General features: G+C 38.9%; 1 protein-coding gene across 5 annotated transcripts in view; it reads left to right on the forward strand.

Annotated features, from left to right (window-relative positions):
- Window positions 1-14,755, forward strand: part of COL25A1 (collagen type XXV alpha 1 chain) — a 588,595-nt gene that overhangs the window by 544,647 nt on the left and 29,193 nt on the right. For 4 of the 5 annotated variants that reach the window (XM_040329411.1, XM_040329395.1, XM_040329418.1 and 1 more), the window contains exons 30-33: window positions 1,130-1,156; window positions 5,012-5,092; window positions 7,901-7,936; window positions 12,724-12,777. In XM_040329411.1, coding sequence (XP_040185345.1) covers window positions 1,130-1,156; window positions 5,012-5,092; window positions 7,901-7,936; window positions 12,724-12,777 — 198 coding nt within the window. The remainder of the gene's footprint in view (window positions 1-1,129; window positions 1,157-5,011; window positions 5,093-7,900; window positions 7,937-12,723; window positions 12,778-14,755) is intronic. The other variant, XM_040329427.1, reaches the window with a different exon arrangement.

Consider the following 14,755-nt stretch of genomic DNA (forward strand, 5'->3'; position numbering starts at 1 on the left):
CACACATTTACTTAAATTAGAATGTTAATCTGCCTTCCCTTGCCACCTCACCCCCTGTCATCAACATGCTCTATGCAGGATATCAAGCCTGGTGGACAAGGTATCTACCTGAAAACATTATAGAACCCTACCTTAGTACTCTTCTCCAGAGTCCACAACCCTGATATAAGCAGTAGGCTGGCTGTTGTGGGCATTATAAAAATGCATTGTATTAAAATATCTTGATTGATTCACCTGTAAAAAAAATACCTTGATTGGTGGGTGTCAGTCTAGAACAGTGATGGCGAACCTTGGCACCCCAGATGTTTTGGAACTACATTTCCCATGATGCTCATGCACTCTGCAGTGTAGTGGAGCATTGTGGGAAATGTAGTTCCAAAACATCTGGGGTGCCAAGATTCACCATCACTGGTCTAGAGCATTAGACGTTTCTAGGCAGACTGCATTTGCATGCAAACCTCCCTAGGTGACACTCAGGCCCCGTACACACGGCCGAGGAACTCCACGTGCCAAACACATCGAGTTCCTCGGCGTGTTCAGTCCTGGAGCCGCCGAGGAGCTCGGCGGGCCGAGTTCTCCCATAGAACAACGAGGAAATAGAGAACATGTTCTCTATTTCCTCGCCGAGGTCCTCGTCGGCTTCCTCGGCCGAAAGTGTACACACGGCCGGGTTTCTCGGCAGAATTCAGCTCTGAACCGAGTTTCTGGCTGAATTCTGTCGAGAAACTCGGTCGTGTGTACGGGGCCACATATGTGTTGATGAGCGTCCATGATTGAAAGAAAGAAGTGAACTCAACACAGTCAGGTTGGGGTGGAAAAAGATAAATTAAGTGGGGCACTCTCCAGGCAAGCAATGAAGTTGGCTCTGTCTGACTTACTACATCTCCCTATGCATTATGGGAAGCTCACAGTGAATTTAAAGTATGCCATTTCAATACAGAGAAGGAGTCTGTATGACTGTGCAAAACTGAAGGTAAGGCTTTAACATTGTCTCTTAATATTTTGTGGCAAAATTATACATTCATATATTTTATCATGATCAATATGCAGATAGTTGTCTGTATTTACTATTATTATTATTATTATTATTATTATTATAGCTAGTATTTTAACAGTTATATTTTTTTAGGGACCACATGGACTACCGGGTCCAAAGGTAAGTACATTTGGTATAATTTAAAAGCATGTATTTGTTTTTCATGTAATATTATTGGTGCATGCTTACATGTTATGTGTATGTAATGTCTAATATGTTGTTTTATATTTGTAAATCTTTAAGCTCAAATATACATTTTTAAGTTAAATTTAACTAAATGTCCAAAAATAATTAGTGACCCATGAGCTTCTTTAGTGCTAAAGTGGAACCAACAAATCAACATACATTCTCTTATATTTTTTGCTGTTTATAACACTGACAGGAATATTGCTGTGTGATAGCCAGGGTTCTGCTGATGTGCATTCTCCATTTACTTTTATGCAGACTTGCCATGGTCTCACTGCCCCCGACCCACTTCAGTATCTCCTATAAAGTGACATAAAAGAAAGTTGCCCCCTAAGAAGAATCAGGATGTAGTTTGCTTCGCAATCAAGGTCTGGGACTTTCATGGTGGGAACAGCTATAGGGGGGGGGGGAATCTCCCCACTGGGGTCATGGATAGCAATAAAGCCCCATCAGAAAATCAAAGCCTGCTTACTTCCACTCCAAGCTAAAAAAAAAAAAATTGGGGGGGGGGGGGTAGAGTTTAACTTAGACTTCGTAGTTCCATCTACAATGGATGCACATTGTATCTTTTTCTCTGTATAAGCAAAAATTTTAATTTAGGAGAAAAGTTTTGCCACATTGCATTTATCTGATTGGCTCTGGTATTTTCAGTTTGGAGCCGGAAACAACAACAAAAATAATATGTAAATCATAATTGCAGTTAAATATTTTATGTAGTAAATAACTATATGTTTATTCACTCAGGAAGACTTAGCAATGGCGCTAGTAACACTTTTTGGAGACTGTTGTTCCCATTAAGTGTTACTAAAACCACAACAGTAAAATCTGTCTGTATATGCAGAATAGAATGCTTGTTATACTCACTGTGGAATTTAGGGGTCAATCCCCTGCATTGTGTAAAAAGGCTATTTGATTCTGTATGCACAGATCCTCCTCCTCCTGCAGGTCTCTCTTGGCAAGGCCAGATAAGAAACAGTCAGAGTAGTAAAGCTGCACATAATCAGTTTAGTCTCTATTGCTAGAGAGAACATTTCCTCGCTGAGCTGAGCTTTTCAGGTCACATGGTATTGACATCACACATTTGGGTGTGTATACAGATCCTGAATGACAGCCCAGTCCCTCCCTCCTCCTCCATGCCCAGTACCTAAAAAAGAACAGAGTGGGAGGGATGTCATATCTTGATTCATGAATGATCCGCCTCCCATAACAGCATGAGGACACAGGCAAATCTCCTCCTCCTACCTGAACACTAAGCACTCAGGCAAACCCTGCAGTTTATCACGTGACCATGGTATACAGATCAGCCAAAAAGTTATATAGTGGCAGTATTTTAATGTAAAAATAAGATTTATAAGCTGTGGGCGCTGCGGGAGCAATGAAATATTTTCATATTACTAGGGTTAGTAACACTTTAAGCAGTTATTTTTATACATATTTTTGTGAAAAACTGAATGTTCATATATGGTTTTATATATAGGTTTTTGCAATTCAATAACGTTTAATAACATTTACTAATCTGATAGGCTACCCAATATTATTTTCACTGTTGCGTGTCTATGTTTATAGATGATAAAGCCACATTGATTAAACATTAAAAAAAAAAGAAGAAGCTGTGTAAAAGTCTACCATAAAAGACAAAAAAAAGCACTCAAGGTTTTTTCCTATTTTTACAAAATACTTTTGAGCTTAAAGGTTTATTTAGAACAAACTGCAAATTCCAATGTCTGATCTGTATTATCTGACCAATGTAAGCAAAACTAAAGAAGTGTAGCCTACGGGCTTCAGTTATTTTTACTTTTATCAGGCTGACAAGATTGAACATTAATATTATCAAGATGTCAAGCATTAAATGCTTTAAATATTGGACCACCAGCAGTTTTATCTGAAGACTCTGTACCCAAAGTATCAGATGCTGGCCAGTATTTGGCGAACTATTTTTACTGTTTTATCAACAGTTCTAGGGATTACAATTTTTAAGCATTATTTAATATCTTAAATTTCACACTGTAAAAGTGATATAACCAGGGCCGGACTTACCATTGGCCTTGACTGGGCTCAAGCCCAGGGGCCCCACCCAATAGGGGGCCCCCTTTAAAAAAAAAAAAAAAAATTTTTTTTTTTTTTTTTTTTTTTTTTTTTTTTTTAGGGGTCCGGAGGTCTCCAGGGCCCCGGACGGCAACCCCCCTTTTTTTTATTTATTTTTTGTAAAAAAATGTTTTTTTATATATATTTTTTATTTTTATATATATAATATATATATATATATATATATATATATATATATATATATATATATATATATATATATATATATATTTTATTATTATTATTAAAGGGCCCAGGGGTCTCCAGGGCCCCGGATGGCAACCCCCCTTTTTTTTATTTATTTTTTGTAAAAAAATGTTTTTTTTTATATATTTTTTATTTTTATATATATAATATATATATATATGTATATATATATATATATATATATATATTTTATTATTATTATTAAAGGGCCCAGGGGTCTCCAGGGCCCCCGGATGGCAACCCACCTTTTTTATTTTTTTATAAAAAAAATTACATTTTTTTTTATATATATATATATTTTTTTTTATTAAAGGGCTCAGAGGTCCCCAGGGCCCCATGTGGCAACCCCCCCTTTTTTATTTTTTTTATAAATGTTTATTTTTTTATTTTTGTTTATTTTTTTATTTTTTATTAAAAGGCCCAGAGGTTCCCAGGGGCCCAGAGGTCCCCAGGGCCCCCGGGTTTGGCAACCTCCCTTTTTTTATGTATTTTTTATAAATGTTTTTTTTTATTATTATTAAAGGGCCCAGAGGTTTATTTTTTCTTTTTATTAAAAGGCCCAGAGGTCCCCAGGGCCCCGGATGGCTACATATATTTATATATATTTGTTTTCTTCTTTATTTCTTCTTTTTTTTGTAAAGGCCCCCCCGCTTCTCAATTTGCGGCAGCCCCCACGCTTCTCAATTTCAGGCGGCAGCACCCCCACCCCCCCTAGGTTCTCTGCTTCAGGGGGCCCATGCCTTAAGCTGTGCAAGGGGCCCCAAAATTCCTGATGGCGGCCCTGCGCATACCTCCCAACACGCACGGATTCTGTGGGACTTTCCCGCACAGACAGCTTCTTCCCGCAGTCCCGCAAAAGGGTTAATTTTCCCGCACTGCAAGAGGAGGCAGCACGGAAGCAGGAGGAACCGGAGTGGTGTGTGGAGGACTGTGGCTGCTGAAGGGAAGAAAGCCGAGAGCCGGGCTAATGACAGTCTGTGGCCCCGGCTGTTGGCACAGGTGAGAGGCACTCCCCCCCTCAACAACTGCAAACCCCCCCCCCCCCCGCTCAACAAATTTAATGCGCTCCCCCCGCTCAACAACTTCAATTCGCCCCCCCCCCCCGCTCAACAACTTCGATCCCCCCCAATTCTCGGCTCCAGGGGGCCCCTTCAACACTCAAGCCCAGGGGCCCCCGCCACCCTAAGTCCTGCCCTGGATATAACCCCAATGAATACGTTAACAACCTAGAATATTATGGAGCCACAAGAAAGCCCCAAAAAATTATTTGTGAAGATGATTATTTTTCCAACTTGAAAGTTGTTGTATAATTTGAAAGTTGTTTATATGATAATTACTAGTTGTACAATAGCATTGTAGGTTTTACACTTCTGATATGTTTTGTGCGTACATTAATATAATACAGACAGGAATTAGCAGTCATTTCAGTGTCTAAACCTCCTCTGTACCAGCTTGCACAGCCAAAACAACAAAATTGGCATCTACTTTTACATTTAGGGTGAACCAGGGTTAAATGGTCTTAAAGGATTGAGGGGTGAGCCAGGTCAAAAGGGTGACAGAGGACCACTGGGTCTTCCAGTAAGTAAAAATCTATTCAATTTCACCTCAATCCATATGCTTCTTTTTATTTTTATTTCAGTGATTACAGTGAATGGCAAATCATATCATTATATAATATATTTTATATCAATTTTCTGGAGGAACAAAGATCCATGTATCTTTTGTTTGTCATTCACGCAATATTATTTATCCATCTTTTAATCTGATCCCACACAGAGCCAGTGCCAGCATACCATTTTCATGTTATTCACTTACTTGTTGTCCTTGTTTATAATGTCAAAGTCAAACTGTGTATCTACAGTGTGATATATTGATCGTGTCTGGCGTGTGTTTTGTTACTATGATTTTATGGAGTCATATGACCAAATAATACCCTGGATCCATTTGCCTGTTGTCACTGATATTACTAAACCTTTGAATAAATGTCATGTTTGTTATAATTATCTTTTTGCAAAGTTTTCTCAATATTTTCTGTTAAAAATGCTGATTATGTTTTTGGAGAATGTCATTCCTGTATATATAAAGACTAGTCATCCCAAAATCAACAGATACACCAGGAGGTCCAAACATCCTTTATATTGGTATCTGCCAGAGAAACTCACTTTGAGTTTCCAGATTTTGCTGACAGTTTTTGGGCAGAAGTCAAATGAGAAATTATGTTGGTTACAACTCACCAGTGACAGTATAGCTAAGAGAGCTCTTACCCTTTCCTATGGAGTTGCTCCCCTTCTGGCCACACCAGTGAAGCCTCGTACACATGACCGAGTTTCTCGGCAAAAAACAGCAAGAAACTTGCTGGTTTTTTTTTTTTGCCGAGGAAACCAGTCATGTGTACATTTTTCGACGAAACTGTCGAGGAACTCGTTGAGCCAAAAAGAGAGCATGTTCTCTTTTTACTCGACGGGAATGGAGAAAATTGGTTCGCCGAGTTCCTTGACAGCCTAACAAGGAACTTGACGAGCAAAATGATGTGTTTCGCCCGTCGAGTTCCTCGACCGTGTGTACGAGGCTTGAGATGTTGCTTTCTTGTTGTTACCTCAGTAGCTTATGAGCTTCTGCAGCATTTCAAGGCCAGTACTGGAGGTCCTCCATTAGGGTAAGTGATTCCCTCACCTGATTCTTTCTGCTGCTGCTAATGTGTTGCCAGTGGCAGAATCTGCCATCTGGCAAAGCATTTAGTGTTGCTGTTGATAGTTTTTTTTTTTGCTTTAGAGGTCTATGGGAATACAAAAGCAGCTGATGCAGATTTATTGCAGGTCACCTGAACCTGCAAAGAATTATTATTATTATTATTATTATTATACACGATTTATATAGCACCAACAGTTTAGGCAGCGCTTCACAATGTAGAGAGGAAGAATTATCATTGATCCCAGAAGCATCTCAAGCTGATGAAGCATCACAGCTTCTTTCTCTGTCAATTGGTTTCTCTTCTTATTTTACACAAAGTAGAATGCACATGCCAAGTAGAAGGCAGTTGTGGCACTGACACTTCCGACATCCTAAAAACCTTGACTCATGGTGGCAGAATCTCTAATAGTTGGATCCCTCTTTTGGAATCCCTCCGAGATACAAGACACTAGTAGATGATTTGATTATCTGATTCTATGTAGGAACAATAGTGAGACGTCTAGACTTCCTATTACCACCAGTCAGAGTAGTGCATTTCATAAAATAATATATCACATGCCTCTGCTAAAGAACCATTTTGAGGAACACAGATGGCCAACCATATAGAACAATGTTCTTTTTTTACTATAAAGTATGCATAAGTATGAGATCTGCATTATGCTTATTGGCGGTTTTAATTTGGTTATTCTCAATGCCGCCACCAGAGGGCAAACCAACACATATAAAGCTAGCATAAATTCTGTAATTTAAGGGAAAATTGAGTACTGTCCATGATACTTTTTTTTTATTTGCAGTAACATAATTTTTCATGGATGAGCTTTCAGAGTGTGTCCCCTTCTAGGAAAAATAAATCGATAATACGTGATGGATAATAAGTATTTACAGGCATACCCCATTTTTATGTACACAATGGGGTTTATTTACTATCACTGGAGAGTGCAAAATCAGGCTCACTTCTGCATAGAAAACCAATCAACTTCCAGGTTTTATTACCAGACTTAATTGCACAAGACAGGGTTAAAAGCTGATTGGTTTTTATGCAGAAGTGAGCCTGATTTTGCACTCTCCAGTGATAGTAAATAAATCCCATTGTGTACTTAAAAGCGGTGTATGCCTGTAATACATTTTAGGGTTTTTAATATGCATGTTATGAGGTAAAAAATATATGATCTATAAATAAAGCAGAGGTAGATAATCATTTGTTAAGTGAAACTTTAATCTAAAAAAATAATAAAAAGTTATCACAACAAAAGCAAAGATGATTTGCAAATTGTGATTACTGACAAAACCAACCTGATTTCTGCTTACTGGTCTCATATCAGGGTAATATGAACTCTGGTTGGTTGCCATGGGCTTGTGCACTTTTCTCCTTGTCTTACCATACTGTATAATACATAGATGTATATGCCTGTATATGCCTGTGTCTGTGTTTGATATCATTGTTTTAAATGTGAAGAAATTTTTTTTTGCTGTATGTTGGTACCCTAACTTTTAACCTGCAAGGGTACCGGCCATTTCCTGCTGGGTTGTGTAGAGCACCCAAGGCCATGAAAACCATACAGCCATGTCTCAGTGATTAATGTGGTCACCTGTATTGTGTTGTTCTTACCCCATATGTTCATTGCCCACTAATCTCACGTTCTTGTCACCTATGTGTTACCCATCGTCTGTACTTCCACCCAATCAATCATACAGGGAGCATCTGGCTTAGACGGAAAGCCAGGACCCAGGGTGAGTGAGTCCTATCTTTGTCACAAACACTGAACTCTAGGATAACCATACACAGTACACAAACTCACACAAACTCACTAAACAGAAATGTAAGGCTCTTAGAAATTATAACATTATAGATAAAGAACAGGGTGATATGCAGCGCATTGAAGCAAATTTGTCATATAGGGTCTAATTACTGAACTACCTTTGCCAAATAATCAGCATTAGACAGTCCCTACTTTTGTCACCTTTTATTTAAATTTCTGAACCCATGGTGGAAATCTATATATAAAAGGAGCTTGAACACAGCAAATTATTTTTTTAAATGACCATGTACGAAGTGTCTTTAACCTCCCTGGCGGTATGATTCTTTCAGAAAAAACATGCTGAAAGCGGTACCATTATTTGCAAGGAAATTTGGCGTTTTATATTGTAGGTCTGTAATTTTTAGAAATAACTCACTTAAATCTGACCAAACAAGATTCTAATAGGCATCCCGGGTATGACATTTTTTTAAAAACAAAATTATAAATTATAATATAATAAATAATTCTAACAAATAATAATATAATTATAATAAAAATTATTCAATAATTCAATTATTCAATAATGTAATCAAATTTTTTTTTCATTCTGAAATTTGCTCAGTTGCAGAATTGTTGCTGTCATTATTTTTTTTTTTTATGACGAATTTCCCCACAAATCGCTATCGCACAATTCTGCAAGTGATTATAATTTATTATCGCTGTTTTTTAGCTGATCTAAAACTATTTTTGACATAAAGGGACACTTTTGGTTGCTATCGACAATCTACAGTTTGCAGGGAGAAAGAAACGTTTTTATTATATAAAATGACATGCATGACACAGGACAGACCACTAGGGAACAGGGGTGTGTGTTTTTTTTACATACAGTACTGTAATCTATAAGATTACAGTATACTGTATGTAAAGTGTTTGTTTACTTTTTTGAATTTGGCGCCGTTCTCCGTCCCCGTGCGTCGTAACGTCGCAGGGAACGGAGATCGGCGTCACACAGAGGCATTGTGTGAATCGAGCGAAGTCCCGCTCGCTCACACAGCGCGGTGGCATCGCTGGATCCAGGGACAAGGTAAGTAAACCAAGCCTGTGGATCTAGCGAGGCAAGCCCGAGTCTGACTCGGAGTTACCGCTCGCAGCAGGAAAATCTAACCCCGAGTCAGACTCGGGAATACCGCCAGGCAGGTTAATGCCTCGTACACACGGTCGTACTTTTGACTGTGCAAAAGTCCGCTGTGAGTCCGTTGGAAGTCCGACGGAAAGAAAGAGAACAGGTTCTCTATCTTAGGTCCGTCAGACTTCCGACAAAAAAAGTCAGATGGAGGCTACACATGGCCGGACTTTCAAAGAAAAAAAGCCTGTCTGACTTTTTTTCTTGGAAAGTCCGACCATGTGTACGAGGCATTACACTGCAACACGCTTTTCATTTTATTTTGAATAGTGCAGGGAAGGACTTTAATGACTATCAGATATTGATGTCTATTTTCCTTCCAATTACAAGATGTGAAATTTAAGTATAGACTCTAAGGCCTCGTACACACGACCGAGAAACTTGTCGTAAAAGCAACATTGTTTTCCTCGACGAGTTCCTTGTCAGGCTTGTCGAGAATCTTGTCAAGCTTTCTTTGCATACACACTGTCAAGACAAAATCTCGTCGTTCTCAAACGCGGTGACGTACAACACGTACGACAGCACTATAAAGGGGAAGTTCTATTCCACTGGCGACACCCTTGGGGCTGCTTTTGCTAATCTCATGTTACTGCGTGTTAGTAAAAGTTTGGTAAGAGACAATTCGCGCTTTTCAGTCTGTTACAGCGTGACGAATGTGCTATCTCCATTACGAACGCTACTTTTACCGAAGATGCGCTCCCGTCTTATACTTTATTCTGAGCATGCATGGGTTTCTAAGCATACACACGTATGTGTTTCTCGACGAGGAAATTGAGACTCCCGACGAGAAAAAGAGAACTTGTTCTCTTTTTTTCTTGTCAAGATCCATGACAGTTTTCTCACCGAAAAACATACACACAACCGTTTTCCTCTGCAAAAAAGCTCTGCCACCAAGTTTCTTGATAGATTTTGTCGAGGAAAACGGTCGTGTGTACAAGGCCTAAGAGATATATGTAATATATTGTAGTTAATAGTACCATCATCCAGAAACTTTAGACGTATAGAGGTCGGAATTTTGGTCCTCAAACCAAAATACATGAGGGCAGGGGCAGTTGGACTATTGCGGTACAGATAAATAGGTAAAGTCAAGTGTAGAAAGTTTTCTGACCTCTATGCGTCCAATGACAAGATGTGATGGTAAATCCCTCCAACAGCGGCACAGACAAAACACATTTTTTGTAAAGTGGGGAAGGGTTAGAACTCCAAACAATGTTTTTTCTACTGCCTGTGCCTTCCTGTTTTGTACAAACATCACAGGGACAGAAAAAGGAAAAATATTTTTAATTGGTTAACCGGCAGGAATAACAGCTTGACAAAAACTGTAACTTTTTCCCACTGTATCCAAAACTAGAAAAAAGGGCAGTTTAATAGAATTTTGACTTTAATTTAGACAGTAATAGAAAGTGAAGCACTGCTTTATATGATACATTATATATTTTATACTCCAGTGCATTGTGTAAATAAATCACAGGTTAAAGTGAAGCTAAAAGCACTTTACTAATAGTTCAGGTTCCTCGCTGGCTCCAGCATCTTTTCTCTAGGTGCCAATCTCCGGGCATCTCCATTGGCCAGCACGGGATGACACAACTTCTTTGCATGTGCAGGAGTCAGTCATCGTGGCGCACAGGGAACGGGCTGGCAATGAAATCTGAGCTGTGCATGCGCAGCTCAGTTTACATGCTGAGGAAAAATGTGAGCAGGCGGCTAGGTGTATTTTATCTGAGACATTACATATCTCTTCTGCGATAATAGCCTGCCTGTTTGCAGTTTGTTGTAAATTGCTTTCAGTTTTGCTTTGAAAAAGTACAGACATCCCCTAGTAGTATAATGCATCCCAAATATCAACATCATATTTATTTTGCAGAAACATTTATTGTTCAACAAAACAGGTCAAACAATATACACTATATTACCAAAAGTATTGGGACACTTGCCTTTACATGCACATGAATTTTGATGGCATCCCAGTCTAAGTCCATAGGATTCAATATGGAGTTAGCCCAACCTTTGCAGTTATAAAAGCTTCAACTCTTCTGGAAAGGCTGTCCACAAGGTTTAGGAGTATGTCTATGGGAATGTTTGACCATTCTTCCAGAACCGCATTTGTTAGATCAGGCATTGATGTGGATGAGAGAGCCAGACTCACAGTCTCTGCTCTGATTCATTCTAAAGGTGTTCTATCAGATTGAGGTCAGGACTGTGCAGACCAGTCAAGTTCCTCCACGCAAAACTCACTCAACCATGTCTTTATGGACTTTGCTTTTACTGATGCCAGTCAAGTTGGAACAGGAAGGGGCCATTCCCAAACTGTCCCCACAAAGTTGGGAGGATGAAATTGTCCAAAATTTCTTTGCATGCTAACACCTTAAAATTTCCCTTCACTGGAACTTAAGGGCCAAGCCCAATCCCTAAAAAACAATCCCACACCATAACCCCCCCCCCTCCACCAAATGATTTGGACCAGTGCACAAAGCAAGGTCTATAAAGACATGGATGACTGAGTTTGGGGTTGATGAACTTGACTGGCCTGCACAGAGTCCTGACTTCAACCCGACAGAACACCTTTGCGATGAATTAGAGCAGAGACTGCGAGCCAGGCCTTTGCATCCAACATCAGTGCCTGCCATCACAAATGCCTTTCTAAAAGAATGGCCAAACATTATCATAGACACACTCCTACACCTTGTAGACAGCCTTCCAAAAAGAGTAGAAGCTGTTATAGCTGCAAAGGGTGGGCTAACTCAATATTGACCCCTACGGACTAAGACTGGGATGCCATTAAAGTTCATGTAAATACACAGAGGATTTAAAATAAAGAATCCAACTTCTCCTTTTAAGCAAATCATATTGTAGGCTTACACTCAAGACAAGTGTTATTATAAATATATAGTTATTCGTTATACACAGTGTTAATATATACTGTATAGTTATATAGTTATACAAAGTTTTAAAAAGGGGTTACAAAAAACTTACTCCTGACATTTATTCTTTGCCAACCTTGCATTAGCTAGGGGTATTTAAGGAAGGGCTTTGAATGTAGGAATTAATACATTTAAATAATAGAACATTTACATTTTTGTTGTATATTACATTACAGTACTTATTGTTCTTAAACAATCTTTCAATGATCTTCTTGGAATGGCCTCAGTCTCTGTTCTCTTTATGATTCAACTTTTCCAGCATGAGTTCTCCTGTGCCGGCATGTGTCTATCTTTTCAGTGTCTGGAGGCTCTAGGTCTCAGTCAGTCTCCACCATCAAGGAAACTCATTCTTTTTTGCTGAATAGAATACAGTTCTTTCAGTAAATACAGTAGATCACAATAAGCAGGCAACCTATTATGACTAAATATTAATCTCTGGGTCTATGAAAAAAATTCATGTCTGTGCCTTGTTATGTTTTATGTATCCTGGATTGTGATGTTAACTTACTGTTTGTCATACAGTGTGTCACCTCTGCATGATTTCTTCTAACAAGGTTTCTACTCGTTCATATTTCTGTTTCCTATGCGGCTACCAGAAAGGAAGAGAAAGGACCTACCAGCAAATTTGCTCTAGAGAACAGTTATACTGAATCATATTTTTTTTCCTTTCATCAGGGCACGGATGGTCCACTAGGCCCCCCTGGTCCAGCAGGTCCAAAAGGAGACAGGGTATGTAGAAAATGTTAAGTTATGTTAAGTGTGGCCAAAGGCATGAAATTTGCCCAACTAATCATGTATTACTGACTAACCAAATTGATATGATATGTGAAAATCAGCTTGGGTTTCAGAACAGGAAAAAAATGGCCAAAATACATCTCTATTAAAGCTGTGAGGTGGATTCCCTAATGATATACAATCCATGGTCTATTAATCCATGATCTAACAATCAAAGTTCACACCCACAGGGAAAAACCTTGCCAAAGATGGTTATTCCTAATTGGCATGGACCTCGGTTACGAGACCTGTGAGGGTTATGCACATAATTCTCTGGGAATGTGAATCTTTTCATTTTTTATAAATAAACACGTAAAGGAGAATAGCTTGATCTAAATAATCTATTTGTGTTACTTTAAAAACCTTGTTGCTGTGTATAACTTATAATTATTCATATACATGGGAGCTGCGATATTTATTTATTACATAAGCAGATAGTGCTTTCTGCTAGGCGATGCTACACAGCTGTTGCACTTTACTGCACCTATGCCCAATTCTTGCCTATAGGATTGATTTACTAAAGGCAGGTAGACTGTTCTGTTTGCAAATGAAGTTGCACTTTGCAAGGACATTTTTTGCCCAGAGCTTAGTTAATGAGGGGAGGCCCCATTAACATATCCATAGCTGTTGGCTGCTAGTCAAGGTGATGTAGAAAATTAATAGGGTTGATTTACTAAAGGCAAGAGGGCTGCTCAGTTTGTAAGGGAATTTTCCCTTAGCCTAGTGAAGGAGGTGAGGGTTTGCTAAAAGCCATCATCCAATCATGTGCAAGGACAAATTATTTTTCTTGTATGTAATTGTGTATACTTTGCAAAATTAAACTTTCACTAAGCTTTGTGGCTTAGATCCCTTTCACACTGGGTCACTTTGCAGGTGCTATAATGCAAAAAATAACACCTGCAAACCGACTTGAAACAGCTGCCAAGGGCTTTAACACTGGAGCGGTGCGCTAGCAGGACGGTAAAAAAAAGGTCCTGCTAGCAGCATCTTTGGAGCAGTGAAGATGCGGTGTGCATACCGCTCCTCCACTGCTCCTGCCGCTCCTGCCCGTTGAAATCAATGGGGCACTGCAGCTATACCGCTGGCAAAGCACCTCTGCAGAGGCACTTTGCGCTGGTTTTTAACTCTTTCTCAGCCGCTAGCAGGGGTAAACCGGCCCCGCTAGCGGTCGAATAGCACAGCAAAATTTACGGTAACCACCCCAATGTGAAAGGGACCTAAGTGAAACCACTATATATTTACATTTACATTTCATTTGATTCGTTATTGATTTGTGGGCCAAATTGCACAGGTTTCTCTGTATTATTTGCTTGTGCTTTCCTTTTTACATATGGGAGAGATACAATATATTTAGAGTATGCACATATACTTTGATATATTCAAATGTTTTTATAATGATTTTTATATTTGTCCTAAATAAAATGTGAATTGTATACATTTATACATCTGTGAGCACTTTTTTTCCATTTGGGGTCATAGTGGTTACCTTTAAAATCCATTGACTCCTTTTTTTTGCTTTGTGGCAATATCCTTGCAAAGTTAAACTTACCTTGCAAAGTGAACAACCTATTTGCTTTTAGTAAATCAACTCCTATGGGCCAGCTATTTGTTGAAAAAAAAAATGCTCTCCCAGCAAAGCTGATATCAGCAGTTGTTAAGATAAGAAGAGAAAGTAATTGCACCGAGCCACTAAGATCACCCTCCGGTGGCTAATCTACAGATATCTTTATTACAATAATATAAATATGGGAGCAAGCATGTACAAATGTGAAAATCACATTTTTGTCATAAAACATTACTATGATCTGTAGGGGTGTTTCTCAACCTTTTTTCAGTCAAGGCATCCTTTAAAATTGTGCACAATATTGAGGCACCCCATTCTAAAATGTAAAAAAGTAAACCGAATAGTTTTGCATAATGCGACACACATAGG

Source organism: Rana temporaria, chromosome 1 (genome assembly GCF_905171775.1).
Source record: "Rana temporaria chromosome 1, aRanTem1.1, whole genome shotgun sequence".
Taxonomy (NCBI): Eukaryota; Metazoa; Chordata; class Amphibia; order Anura; family Ranidae; genus Rana; species Rana temporaria.